This window comes from Aspergillus sclerotioniger, assembly GCF_003184525.1.
Source record: "Aspergillus sclerotioniger CBS 115572 chromosome Unknown BO94scaffold_5, whole genome shotgun sequence".
Taxonomy (NCBI): Eukaryota; Fungi; Ascomycota; class Eurotiomycetes; order Eurotiales; family Aspergillaceae; genus Aspergillus; species Aspergillus sclerotioniger.
Genome location: NW_020290995.1, coordinates 1,314,421 through 1,336,817, shown reverse-complemented (window position 1 = coordinate 1,336,817; position 22,397 = coordinate 1,314,421). Strand labels below are relative to the sequence as shown.

Below are 22,397 nucleotides of genomic sequence, written 5' to 3'. Positions count from 1 at the left end.
TGACCGCGCGAATGGGACAGGTTGGGTCCGGCTAGGGCTGATGAGGAATGCCCAGATCCCAGCCAAGGACTTCCGGAGAACCCGGGCCCGTGGATACTGCATGCACTGCACGCTGGGCTGCGTGCTGATGCGTTTGAAACCCATCTCATTCGCGTCGGGTGTTCAACTCTCTGTCTCGTGTCTCGCCATGACCCTTCCCCCATCCGCCATCCCCCATTGCACTTTTGCAACGAACATGTTACGTCCTGTTTACCCCGAACACTGCTGTGATGTTGCCATCGGGCAAAGGCGAGAGTCCTGCAGGCCTGGCGACTAGTGATCCTTGGCAGGGCGCTCGCGGACGTTGATTGGCAGAACTGGCTCGGCATCTGCCCCGAGTGGAGCCGTGGCTGTCAGGCAGACGAATTAGGGCTTGTCACCATCGACGCGGCGGGACTGCCTTGGACCCTGGCCAGGGGCCAACTGGCCTGCCCACTGTATGGGTTCTGGAGTTGGTAGGTAGGTAGAGCAAACAGGATCGGAAGCGAGGACTGACATCCAGGGTGCGACACTTCAATCACACACCTACAGATACTTCCAGGATCACAAGGCCATGACCCACAGTACGATGCAGGCAAAAGACCATCCCAGCGGACATGCACCACCGAATGCATTAAACCCTCACGTATGTACTATATATATAGGGTGAACTGGACCGTAACAAAACACAAGCAAATGCCGGCTAGAAAGAACAAACAAGCAAAGACATAATCCGTTTCCTGAATACATCAACCAACCAACACCAACACCGTCGAGCCGAAAAACCCAGACAGCCCTGCTCGATCTGGGGGATGACTGTATGCTGGAGATCCTCGGTGCGGAAGGAGACAATCCCGTACCGGGTGGCCTGCAGATGGGCCTATAAGGCGTTGTTGGCGCACGTCCAGCTGGCCGAGGACGAGCTGTCGTGGATGGATTTGCCTGACACGTAGAGTCCCAGACCGCACTAATTCAAGGGTTAGCATGCCGATGGGTGGAGGGATATGAAGGGGGCGTACAATTGCGCAGGCAATACCAAAGATGACGAGGTTGACAATCGTCAGGAAGATCTTAGAGGGCGAGGCGGTATATTGGCCCTTGTTCATGACCAACCAGAACATCGCGGGAAGTCCATCTGGTGGGATTAGCTGAGGTTCCGGGCGAGAAGAAGAAGAAGAAGTGGACTTACAACTGAACCAACTGCCGAACAGGGAGCTCTGTGATCACATCCGATGGTCAGTAAGGGATCTTGAGCGCGTGATCGGGGAAACATACAATCAGACTCAACAGATCATTGAAGACGGGGATCGACTCGGCAATCACCCAGGCAATCACCCACACTCCCAGCGCAATGGCGACCCATGATCCAACGGCGGCCAAGCTGTTGGTGTGCATCTGGGGCGAGCCACGCCACAGTCGCACGTAGATGTATTTGGACGCGACGTGGCCGAACACGACACCGGCAATCACGACCTATGGCTATGGTCAGCATCCAGGAAGGGAATTGACAAGGAAAGCCCAGAAACAGCTGGTTCTGGCATAATATTGTTGTCCTTTGGGATAACGGGGAGGACATACCGTAGGAATGGCCAGGCCGTAGGCGACCTTGCTCATCAGCGGGCCGGCCGAGGACAAAGCCGGAGATGCGACATCCGGGCCCGCATAGCGATAGATGACCATGGCCGTGACAATGTACATGGTCGTGTCCATGACCTGCAGCATGGCCAAGGACTTGGGAAAGTCCCGGGGGTCCTCCATCTCGGAGATGAAGCCGAAGAAAGCCACATGGGCAACTGGAGGGGGTCAGGAAATTGTGACAGGACATCATGGGGAAAGTAGATGCATACTGAAGGCGAAGACAATGTTGGTCACCGCGAGGAAGGCGTTGGCGAAGCTGGGGTGGGTCGTGATATCCACCTCGACATGGTCGGGCGCTTGCACAGCAATGGCCACCATGGTGACGATGGTGGCAATAGTGATACTAGTGCAGGCTGGAGAGAGATCAGTTGGCCGGGGATCGGTGGAGATGGGGTTGCAATGGAAGCATACAAACAAGGGACATGATGTACACCTTCCCCATGGTGCGAGGAAGGGCGCCGATGAAACTGACGACCAAGCCGACGACACCGAAGACGATGGTGCAGGTGCCGTGGCCGGTGATGGTGTTGAACAGCACGGTGAAGGTGAGAATGTGACTGGACATCAAGAAGATGCAGAACAGCAGCTGGCCGAAGAAAAGGATCTCGCGTCCGATACGGCCAAAGAGGAGTTCACCGGCATCACCCATGCTGTGGATTTGAGGGTAGCGGAGCTTGAACTGGCCGATGACATAGCCCGTGTACCAGGAGATACCAGAGAGACCCAGAATGAGGAAGATGGAGCTGGACGGGGGACGTTAGGTTTGGGGATTCTTGACAGATATTTACAATCACATCACTTACGGGACGATTCCAAGGGTGGCCACCGCCGAGGGCAGGGACAGAATACCCAGGGAGATGTTCTCCGCAATCATCACTATTATGCTGCTTTAGAAGGTCGTCCACCAGGGAGAGAATGGGATGGTATGTCCTTACGGATGCCGCAATGCCACCATTTCATGACCCGGTACTTGACCTCGCCGCACTCCTCATTGCCAAAGGGGTCGTCGGCCGGAGGGGACTCATTGGCGGAGACCTTCTTCTCCAACGTGTCATCGAGAACTCCAGGCTCGTGGTGGACGGCGAGAGCCTCGACATCCCTGGGAGTGGTGGTCATGATGAAGCGGATGAAGGGCTAACAGGTCGAGGGGGAAAAGCGAAGGGGGGGAGAGAAGGGGAGAGAGAGACAAGAAGACGCAGCAAGCAAGCAACCAGAAGGCTAATAAGACCGGACGGCAGGATGGCGGACAAATGATTGCCTGGGCATCCAGCGGGCGGTTTTAGCTTTTTTTTTTTTCGCGCTTGAGGGGGAGGAGAAAGGCAGATTGTGGGGTGCTTGGGAAGGTGGCATCCAGCGGGCGGTTCTGCACGCGCAGTGGCCACGGCCTGGTGGAGACAGTAGACACCGGCCGGGCGAGGAGCAGATAATCATCCATCACTTTACACTTTACGTTTATCCCGGACTAAGGCCTGGGGGGGGGAACTTTCGCCCGGTGGTTCAGGTTGGGTTGGAGAGCGAATCACTGGGCCGGATGGCGAGGTTATGCTGTTAGTTGGAGTCTTTAGTTTCCCCCGGGGAGTGGAACAGGCCGCCCCGAAGAGGCACCGCTCGATGATCATGATTCTCCTACATACCAGAGGAGATATGGACATGATGATGATGCCAGTCTCCTGCAGATAGTATAGAGTTTAGCCACCAAGGGATTGACGGGGGGGTTTCGCCATGGTGCATCCGGAGCCGGCTGAGAGGCCGTCCGTCCCTTGCATCACTCACCATCATCATCCGTATACCGGAAGAAACGGATGGATGGATGGATGGATAATCAGATTGGGTAACCGTGAAGGTGATATCGATAAGCTGCTGGTTCCTTCACTATTCCAGATTACGGTGTGATTCCAGGGCGAAGAAATTGAAAAATCAAATCCGATCAACCATCCCAAAACAGAAAAAGTGGTCCAGCACGGCAGTCTAGCCGGATCTGGTATTCCGCTAGCCGGAACAGGCAATGCACACGCTTGCAGCGGGATGCTGAGTCATTCGGACGGCCCTCGTGGTTGGTCAGCTCGGACTCGGTTAGTCACTTGGTTTGTCACCAATTTGACTCACAGCAAAGTCTTTTAGCTAATGGAAATGGCTCTGTTCACGGTTCACCGTCGCGACAAAGTAGGGAGAAACTGGAGACTGTCGCAGAGACTCGGAGGGTCGAGATCCCCACGTGGAACACCCAGGGTTAGGGCCAAGGTCGGATTCCGGGGAAGGTCTGTATCTCGTATCTACTATCTACTATCTATCCAGTAGCTACCTATACTAAATACTCCGTAGTAGATAAGAATTCCGGTTCCTGGCCGGTGAACCGGGCCCTAGCCTGCCTTCTAGCCTTCTAGAAGGAGTTTATTACTGCTTGGCTTCCCCGAGCGCATACCTCCAGCCTCATCCTCCGGCACGATGGTTGCACGCCAGTATCCACGATTTGGACATCCACCAACAATGGCCTTGAGGAGGAAAGACCAGAATGGTTCTGGGGGGTTGGAGGAGAGGGGACGATCACCGAACCCCGGTGAGGACTCTCAGTTTTCTCCCTCAGGTCTGGGGAAGAATCAGCCACCGGGAAGGACCCGGGCCGGCTCCGGTGACGCTGCCGGTGGATACATACTGGATACTGCATCCTCCACACTTCCTATCTATTTGCCTCTTCGTCTCTCTTTGCTCATGGTCAACAACAATAATAATCAATGCCTTGCTAGATACCTGTTATCAGTTACCACCATCATTCTTGCCATCCGGGTCCTCTCCATGTCCCCGATAGGCCCTACCACCCCTTGCTGCACGGCACTGTAGGCATCCCACGCGGGCCAATCCAGCCGGGACGTGACTTCCCCCCGTTTCATCTCGGTGGCAACGGCATACGCGAGGCTGCATCATATCCTGTTCTCCCCGCCCTTCGTGCAGGCTGTTGCAGCCGACCCACTGATCCATGGGCGCGCCTCCATGCCGAGCCTGGCGTTCGGATAACCGCGGCTGAATGCCTCCCTCCCCATGGAGCCTAGCCTGACTGCTTCTATTCAAGTGTGAGATTCGGAGGCTGAGACCAAACGGCCAAGACATGTCGGTGGACCAAGTTCGGTGACAGGATCGCTCGGTGGGACTCGGTTACGCGAATGGTCTCGTCAGTATCAGCTAGCATAGCCCTCGGTTCCTAGGTGGGTGGTTTCTACGCCGGTGAAGCTGCGTTTGCTCTCGCGTACCGATTAGGTGCTTTGTCTGGGGTGTGTTACAGTCTTGTCTTTTCACCCTGATACTAGTGAGCATGCTGCACTTGGATTTCATATCGCGGTTGAGCAGATATCCGATGGATATCCAACAAAGTGGCCCCGGGATTGGTCTTGCTTACTCAAGTCGATAGCAGTAGTTTTAGACGAGTCATGCTGGATACCCATTAGACTTGGATCGTTAGGTTCAGGCAGAATCTCAGCAGGAATAGCACGTACCTGTCTCACCCGCCTCATCATCGTCGTCATCTTCTACAATGATCCCGCGAGATACCACCACAATATTTGTTGGGATACAGTCTTCGTTCCGTCTGTTCTCCTCATGCGAGCGGTATATCGTTTTGCCCTGCTGGTATGAACGTGACAATATATATAGTACCGAGTATATACTATTCCTAATCGATGAGTCAGGTCCAGCACCAAATTACCTCCTACTTCCCCCCACCTTATCATCTGCAAAACACCATCTAGGAGTAATCCCTCCAAGATCAAGATAAAACCCCTCATTCTGCAAGAATCCCACAGTAATCCATACCACACCAGCACCTATGTTGCACCGTGGCGGAGAAACATTCCACCATCCCGACCCTCACGTGACTGTTGGGACGGGTGGTGGTCCGGTGACCCACCCGGGTACCTCCCCCGGAGGTACCCCTCAAGTCTCGACGCCCAACCAGAATCCCCCCCCAACGTCCATGCACAAATGCCCAACCCCCAGATTCTCATCCGTTTCGAACGCGGGGCAAACCTGGATAAGATTCCGGGGTCTTGCTCATCTTTCAATATCTAGAAGGGGTACATGGATCCCTGGTGTGGTTGAGGAACTCTTGGGGTACTTACCGACGCGGTACCCCCTTTTTCTTTTTGTTGGTTGACATGCTGTCAACGTCAGGGAAGTTCCGCGTCCTGAATCATACTCGAAGATTACAACTACAAATGGTGTTGCACCAGTTCGAAAAAAAGGGTCTATGACAATATGTGTTAAGTACATAATTGCTTACTACCTGCGGAGACTGGTGCTGTTCTCAAAGAGAAAGATCCTCGCAGGAATGTCTCCGTGAAAGGAGGGAGGACATGGTATCCCCTCTAGCAACATCAGGACCCGCTAAAAACTCCCCCAGTAATGCAGGTCATAGTCGACTCCGCCGGGTCGCCACAGCGCTGCAGGCGTGTATACCGGGATGGGCGACGCAGCTATCAAGAGCAACCGGGGTTAGTATCGAACCAGAGCATGAACGGGGATCTTCCAATGTTTACTCACTGCCGTATCCCGTACTGGGCGCTGCCCATGCTGGATAGGTCGGGGCGACCCATCCCGTCGGCGACGCCGTGATGGTGTACGTGCTGGTGTACGTGGTGGGGGTGGCCCCGGGCGCCAGCGAGGCAATGCCGTCGTTGGTGCCATAGGAGTCATCGCCGGTGCCGAAGATGTTGTTGATCTTGTTGACCACGTCGTTGCCGGATTCGGTCCACACTGTGAAGTCCTCGATCGTGACGTCCGTGGCGTAGGTGAGGTCGTTGGCGATGAGGTATAACGGGGGCCGACGGGCCCCGTCCGCGACCGATCCTACCAGAATCCTTCGCGTCAGTGAACAGCTTCCCCTGTCAAGAGCCAGGGAAGGGGGTGGGAGGTACCGGAGAAGTTCCGGAAGGTCAGATTGCTGAGGGCCACCGCTCCGGTGTCGGGTTCAAAAGTGTTCTGCCAGTACTGGTCGATGTCGAGACCGTAGAGGCTCGCCTTGGATCGGAAATTCAGGAACTGGACGTTGCGCACGTAGCCGGATCCGCCCGGGTACGTCTTGATGAAGGCGATGTTGTTTCCCTGAATGATGCTGATGTTTTGGGCCACCTGAAGCAGCCAGTTAGTTGAGCGTCGACGGGATGGGGGAATGCGTTCCTCGCCACAGACGTACAATATCAGAGATCTCCGCCGAAACATTCAGACTGCCGATGGAGATGCCCGACCCGGCCTGGTTGCACACCAGGTTCTCGATCAAGGCATGGTGAGATGGACTTTTGACGGAGACGCACTCGTCCCGGTTGGTCACCTGCGCAGACAGGGTCAGTAAGGTCCCCGACAAGGGGGGAAGGGACATCACTCACTTCATTGTCGTGGATGTAGTAATTGGTGCCAATGGCGTCGATGCCATCATAGCTGCCCAGATTGGCCCCGCGGACGGTGATGTGGTAGACCTCGACGTTGACGGCAAAGTCCAACACGAGGTGGAACTTGGGGCTGTCGACGAGGATCAGGTCGTGGACGGACGCATTGGTTGGGGAAATCAGTCGGACGAGTCGCGGTCGGTCGGTACTAAACTCCAGTCAGGATACTTGCGCAGCAGATATGTGGCATGACTCACTTGTCAAGGGTTCGGTACAGGTAGCCCTGGCCCTGGAAGGCACCCAGGCCGTTGGAGGAGTAGAACTCGAAGTCGACCGCTGCGATTGATGAGTTCCGATTAGATCCAGGGGTTTAAAAACAATACACCAGCAAGGGACGATGGCGACACTTACCGTTGACAATGACCAGGACATCTAGGAGGAATTTATGGTCACCTTCGCCGTTAATGGTGGCATTCAAGAGGTCCACACCGGCGAACCCCTGGAGGATCAACGCACGATCGATGGTCCAGTTCCCTCCGTACGCGGCCGTGATGAGCCCGTCCAGCTGAAAGGCCCAGTTGGTGGCATTGCTGAGCACGACACCCCGGTGGATCAGGTAGTCACCGGCGGGGACGACGAGACGACTGCCCGGGTTGGGCAGCACGCAGGCCGAGAAGGCCGACTCGAGGGCCGGGGCGAGATCCGTACTGTTGTCGGCCACGGCGCCATAGTCCAGCACGCTACATTCGACCGTCTTCTGAGCGAGTGGAGTGGTTGGGCCGACGGGGCCGATCAGCTGGCCGGCTGCGAGGCTGGACCAAAGCAGCAGCACAAGGGGGGAGAGCATCATCGTGGTGGGACAGGGGGGATGGAAGAAGATTCACTGCGTGCTTTTGACACTTGCAGCTTTGGATGTGTGGTGGTAGGGATGGTGGGCTGCGCGCCTTTATACGATGTTCCCTCCAGGGCAGGGCCCCGCCAGTCTTCACCGACGGCCACGAGTCGTCATATCAGGACGGGATGAGAACCGTTGACGTGATTAATTAAGAGGAAATAACGGGGCTGCAGGGAGGTGCATTAGTGCCGTCGGAGCACGCCCGGGTTCGCTGCATTGATCTTGCCCCTCGGGAGATAGGCGCTACATGGGAGGGGAAAAAAAATGAACAGAACGCACGCTACGGGTTATGGGCCACCCAGGCTGGATGCCTCCTGACCACATCGAGCCCTTTGTCCAGGCCAAGACACTCTTAGTGAACCCGCGACCAAGTCTCATCACTTGCCTCCCGCCTCCCGCCGGGTCGTCGACTGGGAATCCAAGTACGGTCGTTCGGCCTGGGGAGCCACGCGCAGCCCGTGGCGCAGATGCGGGACTAGACCAGGTCAGTCGGGTCAGAGGGAAGGGAGCGAAGGGCTGTTGCACACTCACAGTAGTCAAAAATGCCCGTGTGAAACGTGGCGCGGTTATCCCAGATGGCGACAGCATTCGGGGACCACTTCCAGCGGACCTGGAATTCGTAGCCCTCGGCCACCGTGCGGAACAGTTGGTCGAGAAGGCCGTCTCCCACCCGTTTCTCCAGTCCGACAATCTCCTTGGTGAAGTTCTCGTTCACATACAGCGTTTTCCATCCGGTAACCGGGTGCGTGCGAACCACGGGATGCTGTTGATGGTGAGTCGGTGGGTTGGTGACACCAGGAATCCAGCTGGGACTTACTAGGGTTTCAATCGGATCGCGACGCAGACACCCATTCGTTCGAATGGCCTTCTCCGCCTGCTCCAGGCCACTATGCCGCGCCTCTAGCGTCTCCAGGAACGATCGGAGTTTCGGGGAGAGAGCTGCCTCATGGTTAGCGGCGAACAGAACCAGGGGGAAAGCACCTACACTCATACAGGCCATAGCCACTGGCCCAAATGGTGTCCCCGCCGGCCACAGTGCCCCCCGGTCCAGCGTTGGGGAGCGTGTCCATCTTCAGCATCGTCAACCCCGGAGGCTGGATCTCATAGCTGACGTCCGAGTGCCAAATCTGGTGGGAGCGCCCGTTGACGGCCGTGTCGTCCTTGTAGATGGGATGCACCCAAGGCAGATCGGGAATGATGCCGGCCATCTGGTGGATGTGCAAGGGGCCGTAGTACGCCCCAAAGGCGATCTGTTCATGGACATCCATGGTCTGGTCGCGGAAGAAGACCACCCCGCGCTCGGCCACCAGGCGAGCGAGGTCGTCCTTCTGGTCGTCCGTCAGCTCCGTCAGTTGCAGGCCGACAATCTCGGTGCCGATTTCCGGCGTCAAGTGGATCACGGCCTGGGCGGCATCCAGCAGACGACTCTTGTTCGGGTCTGCACTCAACCCGCGATCAACGAAGGGTCTCTCTTCCAAGTTGGGCAGCTTGAACGGGGTGTAGTTGGGGTATTGCAGACCTGCTTCCCGGACGGAGAGGAGCGGCGAGACCCCGCGCGGCGTGACATACTCCGGGTGCGGCAGGCCCTGAGGAGGCTCGGGCAGACGAAGTTGCTGCGGGAGAGAGGGCATGGTGGTGGCGATGATGGCTGGACGGGCAGGTGGATGGCAAAGCAGGTTGGGACGTGGCAAGGGACACAGACTCTGAGGAGAGGAGCAGAGGGGTCAGCTCAAGAACCCCTCCACGACCCTGACAGGTGCCATGATGCCATTTGACCGGCATATTAGCCTATCGTTAGCCGATCAGCGTTGATAGGGTCTGCTGCGAGACGCCGTTGCGTCCGTTCGGTTGGTGGACTTATCGGTATGACGCCATCCGAGCCCTGTCTGAGATGATGCCGTCGGGCCCCCGGTCGGTCCCCCACGCACATGCACCAGGATGGCCCCCGTCCCTGACAGGCGGGGCCAGCAGGGTCTCTCCCCTTATCTATCCACATGACAGCACGTCGTCGCGGGATGCGAGCTCGCCATGCGTCGTCATCGCCGTTGTCGGCGCAGGACCCCGGAGAGGACTAGTCGTCGGCGGAGGAAATTTCTCTAGGGAGGGTTCGAGCGTGGAAAGAGTACTAGGAGGGAGCTGATGGTCGATTGTCTAAGGATCCCGTTGGAGGGGGGTTGGGGGAGCGTTGATTCACTAAGGTAGGTACATGGGTACGGACGGTACTTCAACTGTCGAACAGGAAATCCAGGCGCTTGTTCCCCTGATCGGTGGTGGTGGCCAGGTACTCCACCTTCTCCTCCGCCGTCATCGCCTCCCACCGGTTGCGCTTCCATCGGTTTCGTGCCACATAGTATGTCTTGGCCAGCGCATAGACTACGATGGTGGCGATGTTGATGGCGATGAGTTGCCCGTCGCCCCGGTGGTAGTACGGCTTGTCGTCATTGCGGTAGATGTTGGATGAGGCGATCCCCGACAGCTGGATCGTGATGTTGTACATGGCGGCACTGACCGTCCGGGTCCGCACGGCGTTGCTCAGCCGTGAGCACCAGCCCACGTGGGCGGCATGGGGGGACGGCCAGCCCAACAGGACGAAGGTGACGGCGTAAAGCCCCCAGTTGGAGAGGGTGCTCGCATGCAGAAACAGAATGATGAGCAGGGGCAGCGACCATAGCTGGGTGAGAATGCCGACGACGCAGATCTGCCGCAGGCGCTCGGAGAGCTCCGTGGCCAGCAGCAGGTTGATGGCGGCAAACACGGTGACGGGGATGCCCAGCAGGGTGGTCTGGAAGGTGGAGAAGCCGATGGCCTTGAGCGACAGACTCAGGTAGGATTTGGGCGGCGCGGTGGGGATCTCAAACAGCATGCCGATGATGTAGATCGGCCACAGATCATAGTCCCGCAAACTTTGCCACAGCATGCCCAGGCTCAAGGCCTGACGATTGTGCATGTCGCCCTTGGAGGGGTCGTCCCGCAGCACGCGAGTGACAATGATGGTCTCCTCGCGCTCGGAAAAGTAGCCGCGGGGATTCCACCAGGTGGCCGTCTGGGTCGGGCCGGGCACGAGGAAGAGAAAGCTGAAGAGGCCGATGACGAGACTGATCAGGGCCTCGAGGAGGAACAGCCAGCGCCATCCGGCCCGGCCCTGGACGCCGCGCATGTGCAGCACGCCATAGGCGATGAAGGAGGCGACGACGCCGGAGAGGGAGTCGACGAACCAGAAGAAGGCCAGGCGCAGGGGCATCTCGGTCTTGGTGTAAAAGTAGGAGAGGTAGAGGATGGCGTCGGGGATGAAGCCTCCCATGAAGAGGCCGATGAAGAAGCGACAGGCGAAGAAACCGGCGCGGTTGTGCATGAAGAACTGGCCCCCCGAGGCCAGGCTCCAGAGGATGATCTGGACGGGGATCCAGCGGTCGGGTCCCAGACGTTTCCCGATCATCTGCGAGGGGATCTCGGAGATTAGAAAGCCGATGCGGTACATGTTCTGGGCGTTGTTGTAGTCGTTGGTGTTGATGTGCAGGTCCGGCAGCAGATTGTCGGCCGACGCGTTGCCCAGGTTGCCCCGGTCCAGGTTCAGCCCGAAGAACATCACCAGGATCCAGAGGAAGATCTTGATGTCCGTCTTGCGTCGCACTGCCCGCTCCTCCCGGTGCGTCCACCGCGCCGTCGGGTCGAACCGGTGCCGGTTCTCGTACTGGGGATGTGGCCAGTAGAAGGGCGCCAGGCGGGCATCGTCGAAAACACTGCGGGTGGTCGCAATGGCATCCAGATCCACCTTGGTGGTGGTTCGAGACGTGAAGGCTGTGAGGAAGCTGCGCGAGGCCGGGGATTCCGCCGGCTCAGCCAGATCATCATCGACGGGAGGGTTGGGTGTCACGGCCCGGATCTCGACCGTCTCTTTCTTGTCCGGGGGATTCGACATGATGCTGTGGAATGACTATGGCTCGGACGAGACTGACTGATCGAGAGAAGTCCAGGGAGAAGTGGCCGGTCGGGGCTTATGTAGCAGCTAGCCCTATCTCGAGGCGATAAGGGGCTCGCATCATCGTCGCGCGGATGATGTTATCGTCCAGCCAGCCTGCGATTGACGGAAAATCGCCTCGGAGCTCGTCATAGGGCCCCAATCAGCAGCAACAGCAAGATCACAAGCACTATCGCCACGGATGCGTCGTCCTGCTCGCATGGACCCGAGGTCGGAGCCAGCTCTCAGCTCACAGTCCCCCTCCCTTCTTTCTCCGTCTTCGACAGGATTCCCCTCCCTTGTCATCATACATTCCCTTGTTCCGTCCGCAGTCCGGATGTGATGTGGAGGGTGATGACCATGGCGGACCAACGCGTCGGGATGGGGGTTGTGGCCGTCGAGGATGTCAGGGACGCGATGCACCGGACGCGTCGAGGGATGCTATTGGGAGCAACGATTGTGAAAATCAGTTGGCTGAGAGATGCACGGTCGGATGGGATTCGCCGGACGCGATCGGGGGGGTTGTCGATGTCACGGTCGCTGCGTCGCAGCCGGAGGGGAACGCGAGCTGTCGATGCAGAGGGTCGCTCGAATCGATGCAACTAACAGGGAATAGATTAGCAGGGAATCAAGCCGACAGATGAAATAGAAAGGGCAACCCGATGGATTAGGAGGACATGGGAGATTGATGATTTGGGGGGGGGCGGTGGGTTGATGTTGACCGGTGTCGTCCTGGGCCCCCAGACCCGAGCAAAACAACAGAATCATCGGCAGTTACGCAGGGCAGGACATTGCCGATACCGCTTTGCTGGTCACGAGGCCCACGGACATGTTCATAGCAACATGTCAGCCTGATGGATGAGATGGATGCGATGGATTGCGATGGAATGGGGATGGGTGGCTTCAACCGACCCCTATCCTCCCCGATGCCGAAGGGGGGCCCAACAACTACCACCACCACCACCACCACCACAACAGCAGCAGCAGCAGTAGCAACGCCACCGCCACCGCCATTTCCAAGACGGTGCGTGTGCCTAACCAGGAGGTGACCAAAAGAGGTTAACCGAATGAAGAAAAAATCGGAGAGCCTCAAAAAAAGAAAGTGAAGTGAAATAAAATAAAGAGAAGGGAAAAAAAGAAAAGAAAAGAAACGCCATACCATAAACAGGAAAGACAAGCGAGCTCAATAGCGACGACAATAGGAATGGGTGCCCAACGGTCCTATTCATCTATTCATCCTGATGGTCTGTCTGCCTGATGTTGAGAAGAGGGATATCACCGCCTGGTGATGGGATCAATAGCACGAGCGCCTTCGTCTCAGCCAAACCTTGCCGGAAGAGACCTCTCATCTTCCCCGACCAGTGAGGCCCCGCGCCATCCCCTGCAGTGAGATCGTCAGGCATTTCTTCAGAGGTGGGGGTGATCTCCACAAGCCGCTGCATCTGCATCTCCTACAGACTCCAAGTTATGGCCCACAGGCCCAGACCCTGGTTGACAAGTGCGAGATGACCAGATCAGCCAGAGGGGAGTGGGCGATGCTGACGGACGCGACCATTGGGATTTACCTTCCACTAGGGCGGCGGCGGCAGGGCCTCAATGGGGCGTCCCCAACCCTCCCAGCTGAGTTGGAAATCCAACCTGGAAATTATTCCATTTAGCTGGCCCCTCATTGGCCACGTAGACGGACAGCGAGCCCGGGCTCTGCGCGGATGAAAATAGTAGCAATCGGCGGGTTTGATTCCCTGACATCGGATAGATTAAGCGACACAGCGACGGGAATGCACGAGATGACTAGAAGAATGCAACCGATCGTAATGGCATATTCTCCGACAAATCCGGCACATCTGACGGGCCCACAAAAACACATCCTAGAATGAAGCCATCCCGTCACCCCTCAACTACAACACGTAGAGTCCAAGCAACCACCAATGTGTGTCGGATATGCATTTCCGCTGTGCCTGAGATCGGGCCGAGATCACCCACTTCCGCCAGGGGGGAGCTCTCCTCTCATTGGTTCACAAGGAGACCACCGATAAGTCCAATCAGGGACGTCCTGGTGCATGATTAGCTCGGGTTCGCCTCGCTTGCAGTCGGGGCATGGTAAAAATCGTCTTCACGTGTTGGTAGACATCAGAGAACTCACGCCTCCTGCGTATGGAAAAAGCTGTAGCCGCCGTACATGCGTAGTGGATATCTAGTGGCGGGGTCGTCGTCTCTGGGTCCGAGCGGAGACTACTAGTGATGGCCATGGTGGGGATGAAAGATTTCCATCGGGCTTCTTGTTGTTCCTTCTTTTTTTTTTTTTTTTTTGGCTCCTTTTCTGGCAAAAGTCTGGTCGTGGATCCGCCAGGCGCCACCGTTGGTAGGGTTAGTATGGGCACAATTTAGATGGCGAAGGCGGGAGAAACGATGAGAGATGAGCTAGATTGTGCTAGATTTGTTCTTTTCCCCCTCCCTCCTTTTGGAGTTATCATTCAGCAGAGAGACAGGGTGGAGGCTGGCAAGGATAAATGACCAGGTCGCGCTGGCCTTCTCCTCCTTCTCCTACTCTTCCTAAAGACTATCTGAACCCATCTATCTATCTGTCTTCAGCTGGCACTGGTACTTACTCTCTTCCAATCCATATTATCAATACATCCTTCTCATCCGTCACCTTCTCATCCATTGCCACTACGGGTCACCACCACCACCATCATCATCATCATCATCATCATCCCCACCACCACCATCAACCATGGCAGTCCCAGAATGGGTGCTAGTAGGCGTTGACCACGGAATGACCAAGCCAGGTAAGTCCTTTCCCCGTAGCCTAAGGGCTCACAGCATTCCCGCCGAAGCTAAACCGGCATGTATTTTCCACAGCGGCCATCGTTTGGATGTCGGCCGGCCAGGTCGTGCGAGTGTGCTATCCTGACGCCGAGGACGAGACCAACACCGGGGGAGACGGAACGCCGGATCGATTGGAGCCGCGGGCTGCCAACGCCGCCCGGGACCAGGCCGAGGAGGAAGGGGAAGCGAGGGAGACATTGGATGGTTCGGCTATCGAGTGGAGGAATGGATCGGGATCTTGAGGAAGGTGCTTGTCGGTTGTTTCTTGTCGGTCTCTACCTACCTACCTGTCCGTCTCTCCTTTTGTTGTCATCTGCCGGTCTTGTAGCGTGAGGGTTCAAACATCCCTTCCTTTCGACCACCAGACCCGTATCATAGACAGGTTGACTTGATTATTGTGCCGCATGTCGGACTGGCTTTTGTACATGTAGAGACTACCCGGGGCCGTAGTTCCGCCCCTTCCCTCCCCTTGCCAGGCATGGGATGTGACTCCACGGTCATGAGGCAGACCGACCGACCCTTGAGACAGTATCTGACTCTGACTACGTGACGAAGAGAAAACTCATAACAATCATCATCACACCGAATCAGACGGTGAGAATCCCTTCCTCAGCCCCCATCCCTCTGCCATTGGGTCGGAGATAATCTCCGAGACATGGATGAGTCCAGACCTGACCTGACCTGACCTGACCACCTCACACTAACAGTAACACTGGCCTTCACCGGTCCTCTAGAATTGGTTGATTTATTCTTAGAACCCCGTCCCCCGAATAGATTAGTCCCCGTTGTAATAATCATCGCCTTCGCCCCCTCCCTTCTCCGCCCAAGGATCTAGCCAGCCGACAGCAACCGGACGATCAGAGGGCAGGGCTCGGACCCGACCGAGTGGTAACTATCGATCGAGCGATCGATCTATCAATTCTTGGCCGTCGGCTGCTGCCTAGAGCTTATTCTTCCTTCCGCCCAATCGCTACAAGGTGTATGCACGTTAGTCAGACGTCGGTCGCACTACTACTAGTAATAGTGTCAAGTGGCTCAAACTAATGAATATGAGACGAGGGGGAAATAGAGAAAAGAAAAGAGAGATGAGACATGAGAAATGAGACACGGGACATTGAGAAAAAGAAACCAAAAGTGCGATGACTGTTGGACATCCTCTCTCCGTTCGGAAAAAAAAAAGGGAAAAAAAAGAAAAAGAAAAAGTACGCCTCTCTCTCTCTTCTTCCCGGAATCTCAATTAAGGTTCCCCGAGTGTCACCGTCACGGTCGGCTGGGATCCTCGCGCTGACCCGCTGATTGGTCTCAACAACCGGACGATCACTTCGTATTCAGCAGGAAGACGGGAGTGGACGATGAAAATGGGAGAGAAAAAAATAGTTTCCCAGCAGGGCTCCACTAATCGTGGGGATGGGGGGCTGCAGACGTCCGAGTGCTAAGGAAGGCCCGGGGAAGGGGTACATACGATACGGCATCTGGATATGAATTTGACTAATCAAAACAGTACTACAGACAGGGACCATCATCGGTCTAAATGGAGGAAAGAGGAGCGTAGTAACCCGGAAAAAAGAAAGAAAGAAAAAGACTCAAACAGGGTCCCGCCAGCTCACCGTCTCCATGCCCGCATCGTTCACTGGCGCCAGAAGGTCCTTCGTATCTTCCTTAGCTCGAAGACGTTCTCATTACCCTCATCGCCTTCATTTTCATCGCTGCCCTCGCTGCCCTCGCTGCCCTCGCTGCCCTCGCTGCCCTCGCTGCCCTCGCTGCCCTCGCTGACCTCGTTGACCTCACTGCTCTCACTGCCCTCACTGCCCTCACTGCTCTCACTGCCCTCACTGCCCTCACTGCCCTCACTGCCCTCACTGCCCTCGACACCATCCTCCTCATCTGACACGATCCCTACGATTTTGGGGCAGACCTACGGAGTTACGACTTCGTCGTAGCTTGTATCAGCCAACCACCGGGCTTGGGCGGCTTTTCCTTTGGGCGCCACCAGCACCTGGGCAGGCTGAACCCGAAAAGGAGGGGTCGGACCAAAATTATGCAAGGATTGCATATCGGTGTAAATGAAGCTCGGATGCGTCACAATTAAGATGCGCCCGTCGGTGGTGGCCTCGGCCCCCGCGTGGAAGATATGGGTCTCCATTTGCTCCAAGTGGCGCTTGAAGGTCTTGGGGAGTTCCTGTAGCCGTTCAATCACAATATTCCCGTAGAGACCACTATCCGCGTAAGTGATTTGCTCGGCTGCAAACTCAAGAAGCTTGCGAAGGTCCCTATCACGTCCGGCTCGTGCCGTCTTGTTCAAGCCGCTCCGGAACAGCAAGACCGGCAAGCATCCCTCTCCCCCTTCGCTCCCCCTGATCTCTGACTGTCTCTAACATGCTCCCCAGTGCTAAGTTTCACCCACACCAGGGCCAACAAAGAACCTACCCTATGGACACCCCCCCGTCACCTGGGCACTTCCTGTGTCATACCGACTGTCCTTGACTATGACGCTCAAGGCCGCCTGATCTGGGGCGAGCCAGCCACGCAGCGCCAAACCCCATTAAAATGGACCAAACTCCTAATCGACGGATCCCCCCAGATGGGTCTGACTGACGGAACATTCCAGCAAGTTCTGGGGGGTCAGTATGGCAATCTGGGCAACCGCGACGTGACACGATTGTCGCCGACTTTCTCGGCGCGTTGCGGGCAGAGGTGATGCCCATGTTCGAACACGACGGGGGGGATCCCCAGGTGGAGTGGAGGCTAGCGGTTCCAACCTGCTGGTCGCCTGCTGGCAGATCGGTGTTCCGAGAGGCCGTCCGCCTCGCCGGCTTTGAAACCCGTCATGGCCATCGAGTGTCTTACATCTCGGAGGCCAAGGCGGCCGCCACATGGGCTGCACAGCAACTGCAGGGGAGCACGAACATCCAGCCGGGAGATGCCATCATAGTCTGTGATTGTGGTGGGGTCACAACCGTACGTACATTCATTGATTGATAGCTGGCGCTTGCCGGGTCCGAGCTAACCAGGTACAGGACGTGGCTACCCTGGTGGTAGATGAGAACCGACAATTCGTCCTCCAACCCCAGCAGGGGCGGGCCAGTGAGTGTGCCTCCGGATCCTGATAACAACGTAGAGTACCAACCCGTCCCAGGTGAACGACGTGGCGGAGTGGACGTCGATTTTACACTCCTGCAAACCAGGAACATTGCCAACTTAGCCCCGACCCAGGCCACCACCATTCGGATAACCGTCGACAAAGCCAAGAAGCAGTATACAGGCGATGATAACGTATCTATCCGGTCAGACTATAGCACTGGCCGGCGTGGAAGGCGTCCGACTTACCATTTTTCCGAAAACGACCTCCGCGACGCATATAAGCCCGTGCTGCAGACCATCATTGACCTGGTTACCCACCACATTACCCTGGCTGGGAACAGGGTCAAGAAACTGATCCTTATAGGCGGGGTCGGAACGTCTCCGTACATCCGCCTGCGCATCAACCAGCTTCTTGGGCCCTTGCTCGGGGGCATCATCTTGCTCGACCAGCAGAAGTCGTAGGTCTTCCATTCCCCGCCTTTGCCTCCGTCAGAGAGAAGCTAATCCCAGGTACCCTCACAGCATCGGCGCGGTCTCGGTTGGTGCCGCACTGCACGCCTAAGCCCTTGGTCCACCGCAGTATTATAATAGCGCCTACTCTTATGCCCTGTCCCTGCCGGAGGTCCAATGGGTTGTCAATGGTGTCCAAATAGACCGCAAACTTCTCTTAGCTATCCCGCCAGTGAGTCACCTCGACGGTCGGTCCCCATGGCTGCCTCACGCACGCGCTAACTGGTGTCCTTCTTGAAGGGACGCTTGCCTCGTCTCGAGGATTCGCTAAAAGCGACCCTAAGCTACCGACCGGATGATGGCCAACCTGTGATCGCGGCCTATGCCACACACTCTGCTCCACCAAATTTCGAGAATTGTCAGTCTTCCTTGCTCTTTTTCCTTACTTGGGTAGGGGGGTTACATTCCATGTGCGACTACTAACCGGCTATCTCTAGAGGTGCTGCAGGCCCATAAGGCGGCTGACCAATCCCCACATGCCCCCCTGGCGGCGTATAACCTGCCAACCGGAGAGCCAGTAGAGGAGCGGGCTGTTCGTATTTGCTGGCACATTCGCGACAAAGGGGACCTGACAATGACGTGGGAGGTGTTCCATCGGGACGGCGAAGACATGCCGCAGCCGCGAGTCCCTTTGGCTGTACTCGAGCACTCGGTGGCGGATGGCCTCATCCCGGTCTGGTAAGGCCCTCATCTGCTCTTTTTTTTTTTTTTTTTTTTTTTTGTTCTTCTTTCGGGGTTTTCTCTTTCTCGTTCCTTGTACTAGAATAGACCGTGCCTTGTGCTTCGTTGAAGCCGCCGTGGAGTTGCCCGAATTCATGCCTGAGGTACCCACTGTGGCCGGTCGGACCATTCCGCATCGGGGCTAGACGGGCCGCAGTATCTCCGATCTTTCCCGATCTTCCCCGATCTTTTCGGTAACTAATTCCGCGTCTCGCTAAGAGAAGAGCTGGATAAGGCATCCCGCCTTTCCCTTCCTCCTCCTCTTTGTCTGGCCTCTGTCTTTTTTTCCTGCTGTGTTGTTACATCTGTTCGGTTCCTTCTTACTCGCAGTTGAATGGCTTTATTACAAAATGAAAAGAATTGGCAGTGCGTGTGAGGCAAGTGACATTTTGCCACGCTCCATTCTGCCCGTGTACGATACTGCCCGTAGTAGACATCGCAACGATGGCAAAGATACAAGATCGAAATTCGTACCTGGGACCTCTCACGGATTACCTGGTCTTGTCTGATTAATCTCGGCCAGATATTCCAACAGCTGGGGATAGCCCTCCGCCCGGCGGCGAGGAGGACGGGTGAACCACGGAATCACCATCGGACGTTGGCGCTCATACCGGTTGCGAAAGACGTGTCGGGTCCATTCGCAAAGCATTCCGCTCCGCCTTCATGGGGAAGGGACATGTGGCGGCCGGGCCATGGGCAGGCCAAACGCGACAAAGTAGTTGATCTGTGGTTCGGATAGCTGAAAGACTATGAAGTAGGCATCCTGATGGAAGAAAACGTCCCGCAGCTACACCGAGTCAACTCTGGGAGGATAGGCGGACCGAACCACTCACCTCCGACTCGGAGTCTTCGCGGTCGAAGAGAACAACGCCGCCGAAGAGTTGGTACTCAGCCCAGGAACCGGCCACATCCACCACGCCCAGGGGGTATTGATCATGATCGACAAAGCGGGTATGATATAGATGCGTCGGAATGGGGTCGAAGGCCCGATCTCCGGCAACCTACATATCCTGCTGGATGGGCCCCGGCGGGCACTGGTAGGGAGCCTGATTGGTGAAGCGGAACAGGTGCGCGGCCACGGTGCCACGTGTATAACCATCGCGGTGATTTCGATGAAGCGCAGACGGAAGGACCGAGTCCCGAGGACGCTGTTTTGGTAGGCTTGCGCCACCTGCGAAGGGAGGAGACTCTCCCGGTTAGATTGGAAGTTGGGGGAAAGGCAAGAGGAAGAAGGGGGGTGTTTGACAAGCGCACATCAAAGTCGATTTCGACCACGTCGGGGGCGAAGGTGTCTCTCCAAGCCCGAACTTGCTCCCGGACATGGAGGCTCACTTGGAGATGTGTGTTGAGGTCCGGTTCATAGAAGCGCCGATCCCGCTCGGAAACATGACGGGTGGGCAGCCCGTCCACGATCTGAGCCAAGGTATCTTCGATGAGCGGGGTTGCTGAAAGATTGAGGATTATTTGCCGGAGGCATGACCGCTACCATCTTACCAATCGTCGTTCTTTAATTCCGCGTCTTGCTAAGAGCTTAATAATCTTCAGGATGGAGGGGGGACCCGCTTAGAAATCTCCCCCCGAGGTCGCTGGCCTCGCTGATTGGCTGACAGGCAATCACGCCAGAACCCTGGTTTCTGTACCGTACCGTACTGTACCCACTACTCCACCTACTAGGCTATCTTCCGATACCATTTCATCCATCTCATCCATGATCCATCCTCCCTCCCTTGGCGGGGGCTCTCCACTCGCCCTCGTCTTCGCCCTATATAACCCATAGCCCCGGCTCCAACAGTTGCTCAATTGTTCTCCAATCCAATTCTCTTATTCCTCCCCAATCTCTGCCCCACCTCGACCACCTTCACCACCATGGGTTCGACACAGCCAGAATTCAAAAACCCCGCCACCACCTCCCTCCTGGAGCTGGTCAAGGCCCGCCGCACCTACTACGGCCTCAAGGACGAGAGTCCCATCGCCGACGATGCCATTGAGCACCTCGTCGCCAACGCCGTCCTGCACGTGCCCAGCTCCTTCAACACCCAGACCTCCCGCGTCGTTCTGCTGCTGAAGGAGGAGCACCACAAGGTCTGGGACCTGGCTATCAGCGCCATGGAGGGTCTCGTCGCCGCCGGTACCCTCCCCAAGGAGACCTTTGAGACCCAGACCAAGCCCAAGCTGAACGCCTTCCGCGCCGCCTACGGAACGGTATGCTGCTTGCTCTCCTGCCCCGCCCCCCTTGACCCTCTTCTCTGACCCCTTTTCCCCAAATTTAGGTCCTCTTCTTCGTCGACTTCGACTCCCTGGCCGGCATCAAGGAGAAGTTCGCCATCTACGCCGACAAGTTCGATTCCTTTGCCCTCGAATCCAACGCCATGTCCCAATACCTAGGTAGGTCATTTCCCAGCTCCTACCCCCCCCCCCCCCCCGCCTTTTTTTTTTCCCAGGCCGCTAATTCTCCCCATCCAGTGTGGACCGCTCTCCAGTCCGAGGGCTTCGGCGCCAACCTGCAGCACTACAGCCCGCTCATTGACGAGGCAGTTCAGAAGCAGTGGAGCCTGCCGGCTTCGTGGAAGCTTGACGCTCAGCTGGTCTTTGGTGTACCGACCTCGGCGCCGGGCGAGAAGGCGTTTGCGCCGCTGGAGGACCGCTTCAAGGTGTTTGGCAAATAGACTGGATACGAGATGGATGATGGCGATAGTGTTAGCGTTAGATACCTCAATAGATAGAGCCGTCTGATTACCCGGGATCATGTGTTCTTGCAGAGCGAATAGACTTTTGCCTAAAGACTGATGTTCATTTGTTGCGTAGTGTAGTCGACAGCAGCGAATATTACATCCGGATCACCTTTGTTATCTGCTTATAGACAAGACATGACTAGCCTCGACATACAATACATCTCCATCTTGTATTAAACTAACATTCCTACATCCGATACCATCTAATCCGTACTCCCACCAGCCAACAACCCGGGATTCTCCCATATCCAACCTAAGTTGACGAACCGCACGACCCAAGCCCATCCATCATACGAGCCATCAAGATTCCAATCCTCTCCACATGGCCACGACTAAATCTCAACAATTATCCCACCGTGATACAGCAAGAATATTCCTTATGAATCCGCCCCCCACTTCATCTCATGGTGACACACACCCGGATTAACCTCCCAGATACTGGAAACAAGTATAAACAGCGTGCAGCCTACTGGTATTATCACTCTGTTAATTGGTTGTTATTTGATCCCTGAGGATGGGGGGAGGGGTTCATGCGGGGAGGTGGAGTGATCTGGGTGATGATGTTGGAGCATGTCCAGGGGAGAAGAATGGTGATTGGGTAGATGGCGTAGATGATCATGTTGAGGGAGGGATGCTGATTATCT

At 56.4% G+C, this 22,397-nt stretch overlaps 8 protein-coding genes across 8 annotated transcripts; 2 read left to right on the top strand and 6 right to left on the bottom strand.

The window, feature by feature from the left end:
- Window positions 1–871: 871 nt before the first annotated feature.
- BO94DRAFT_532297 (putative amino acid transporter) lies at window positions 872–2,933 on the bottom strand. Its single transcript, XM_025611095.1, has 9 exons — window positions 2,592–2,933; window positions 2,460–2,532; window positions 2,068–2,399; window positions 1,866–2,009; window positions 1,597–1,811; window positions 1,294–1,491; window positions 1,208–1,235; window positions 1,038–1,153; window positions 872–985 (listed from the first exon to the last, which is right to left on the bottom strand). The coding sequence occupies exons 1-9, from the start codon at window positions 2,770–2,772 to the stop codon at window positions 899–901; spliced, it is 1,374 nt and encodes a 457-aa protein (XP_025471125.1). The 5' UTR covers window positions 2,773–2,933; the 3' UTR covers window positions 872–898.
- Window positions 2,934–6,030: 3,097 nt separating this feature from the next.
- On the bottom strand, window positions 6,031–7,878 carry BO94DRAFT_582746 (putative rhamnogalacturonase; the record flags this gene model as incomplete). The annotated part of the gene is made up of 7 exons (XM_025615497.1): window positions 6,031–6,119; window positions 6,187–6,492; window positions 6,561–6,774; window positions 6,839–6,973; window positions 7,029–7,236; window positions 7,286–7,364; window positions 7,440–7,878. The coding sequence occupies 7 exons, from the start codon at window positions 7,876–7,878 to the stop codon at window positions 6,031–6,033; spliced, it is 1,470 nt and encodes a 489-aa protein (XP_025471124.1).
- Window positions 7,879–8,300: 422 nt separating this feature from the next.
- BO94DRAFT_458755 (TauD/TfdA dioxygenase family protein) lies at window positions 8,301–9,554 on the bottom strand (the record flags this gene model as incomplete). Its single annotated transcript, XM_025607810.1, has 3 exons — window positions 8,301–8,398; window positions 8,449–8,862; window positions 8,909–9,554. The coding sequence occupies 3 exons, from the start codon at window positions 9,552–9,554 to the stop codon at window positions 8,301–8,303; spliced, it is 1,158 nt and encodes a 385-aa protein (XP_025471123.1).
- Window positions 9,555–9,923: 369 nt separating this feature from the next.
- BO94DRAFT_329268 (putative MFS transporter) lies at window positions 9,924–12,195 on the bottom strand. The gene has a single exon (XM_025606963.1). The coding sequence runs from the start codon at window positions 11,840–11,842 to the stop codon at window positions 10,148–10,150; it is 1,695 nt and encodes a 564-aa protein (XP_025471122.1). The 5' UTR covers window positions 11,843–12,195; the 3' UTR covers window positions 9,924–10,147.
- Window positions 12,196–16,337: 4,142 nt separating this feature from the next.
- On the bottom strand, window positions 16,338–17,043 carry BO94DRAFT_582742 (uncharacterized protein; the record flags this gene model as incomplete). Its single annotated transcript, XM_025615496.1, has 3 exons — window positions 16,338–16,625; window positions 16,701–16,926; window positions 16,988–17,043. The coding sequence occupies 3 exons, from the start codon at window positions 17,041–17,043 to the stop codon at window positions 16,338–16,340; spliced, it is 570 nt and encodes a 189-aa protein (XP_025471121.1).
- A 370-nt stretch (window positions 17,044–17,413) lies between these two features.
- On the top strand, window positions 17,414–19,032 carry BO94DRAFT_621769 (Hsp70 family protein; the record flags this gene model as incomplete). The annotated part of the gene is made up of 5 exons (XM_025617019.1): window positions 17,414–17,668; window positions 17,728–17,794; window positions 17,847–18,249; window positions 18,314–18,333; window positions 18,739–19,032. 5 exons carry the CDS (start codon window positions 17,414–17,416, stop codon window positions 18,981–18,983), a joined length of 990 nt encoding a protein of 329 aa, XP_025471120.1. The 3' UTR covers window positions 18,984–19,032.
- A 650-nt stretch (window positions 19,033–19,682) lies between these two features.
- On the bottom strand, window positions 19,683–20,503 carry BO94DRAFT_458582 (uncharacterized protein; the record flags this gene model as incomplete). Its single annotated transcript, XM_025607804.1, has 4 exons — window positions 19,683–19,808; window positions 19,855–20,012; window positions 20,057–20,192; window positions 20,276–20,503. Coding segments are annotated over 4 exons (648 nt in total), but the record flags the coding sequence as incomplete, so codon positions are not given.
- A 384-nt stretch (window positions 20,504–20,887) lies between these two features.
- BO94DRAFT_486348 (Nitroreductase) lies at window positions 20,888–21,803 on the top strand (the record flags this gene model as incomplete). The annotated part of the gene is made up of 3 exons (XM_025609001.1): window positions 20,888–21,223; window positions 21,292–21,406; window positions 21,485–21,803. The coding sequence occupies 3 exons, from the start codon at window positions 20,888–20,890 to the stop codon at window positions 21,685–21,687; spliced, it is 654 nt and encodes a 217-aa protein (XP_025471118.1). The 3' UTR covers window positions 21,688–21,803.
- Between the last annotated feature and the right edge of the window lie 594 nt (window positions 21,804–22,397).

Coding starts and splice junctions, on each gene's coding strand:
- BO94DRAFT_532297 (XM_025611095.1), bottom strand. CDS start 2,772: ATGACCACCACTCCCAGGGATGTCGAGGCTCTCGCCGTCCACCACGAG. Junction 1,492..1,596: donor ACGGCCTGGCCATTCCTACG/GTATGTCCTCCC, acceptor CCATAGCCATAG/GTCGTGATTGCCGGTGTCGT. Junction 986..1,037: donor TTGGTATTGCCTGCGCAATT/GTACGCCCCCTT, acceptor CCCTTGAATTAG/TGCGGTCTGGGACTCTACGT.
- BO94DRAFT_329268 (XM_025606963.1), bottom strand. CDS start 11,842: ATGTCGAATCCCCCGGACAAGAAAGAGACGGTCGAGATCCGGGCCGTG.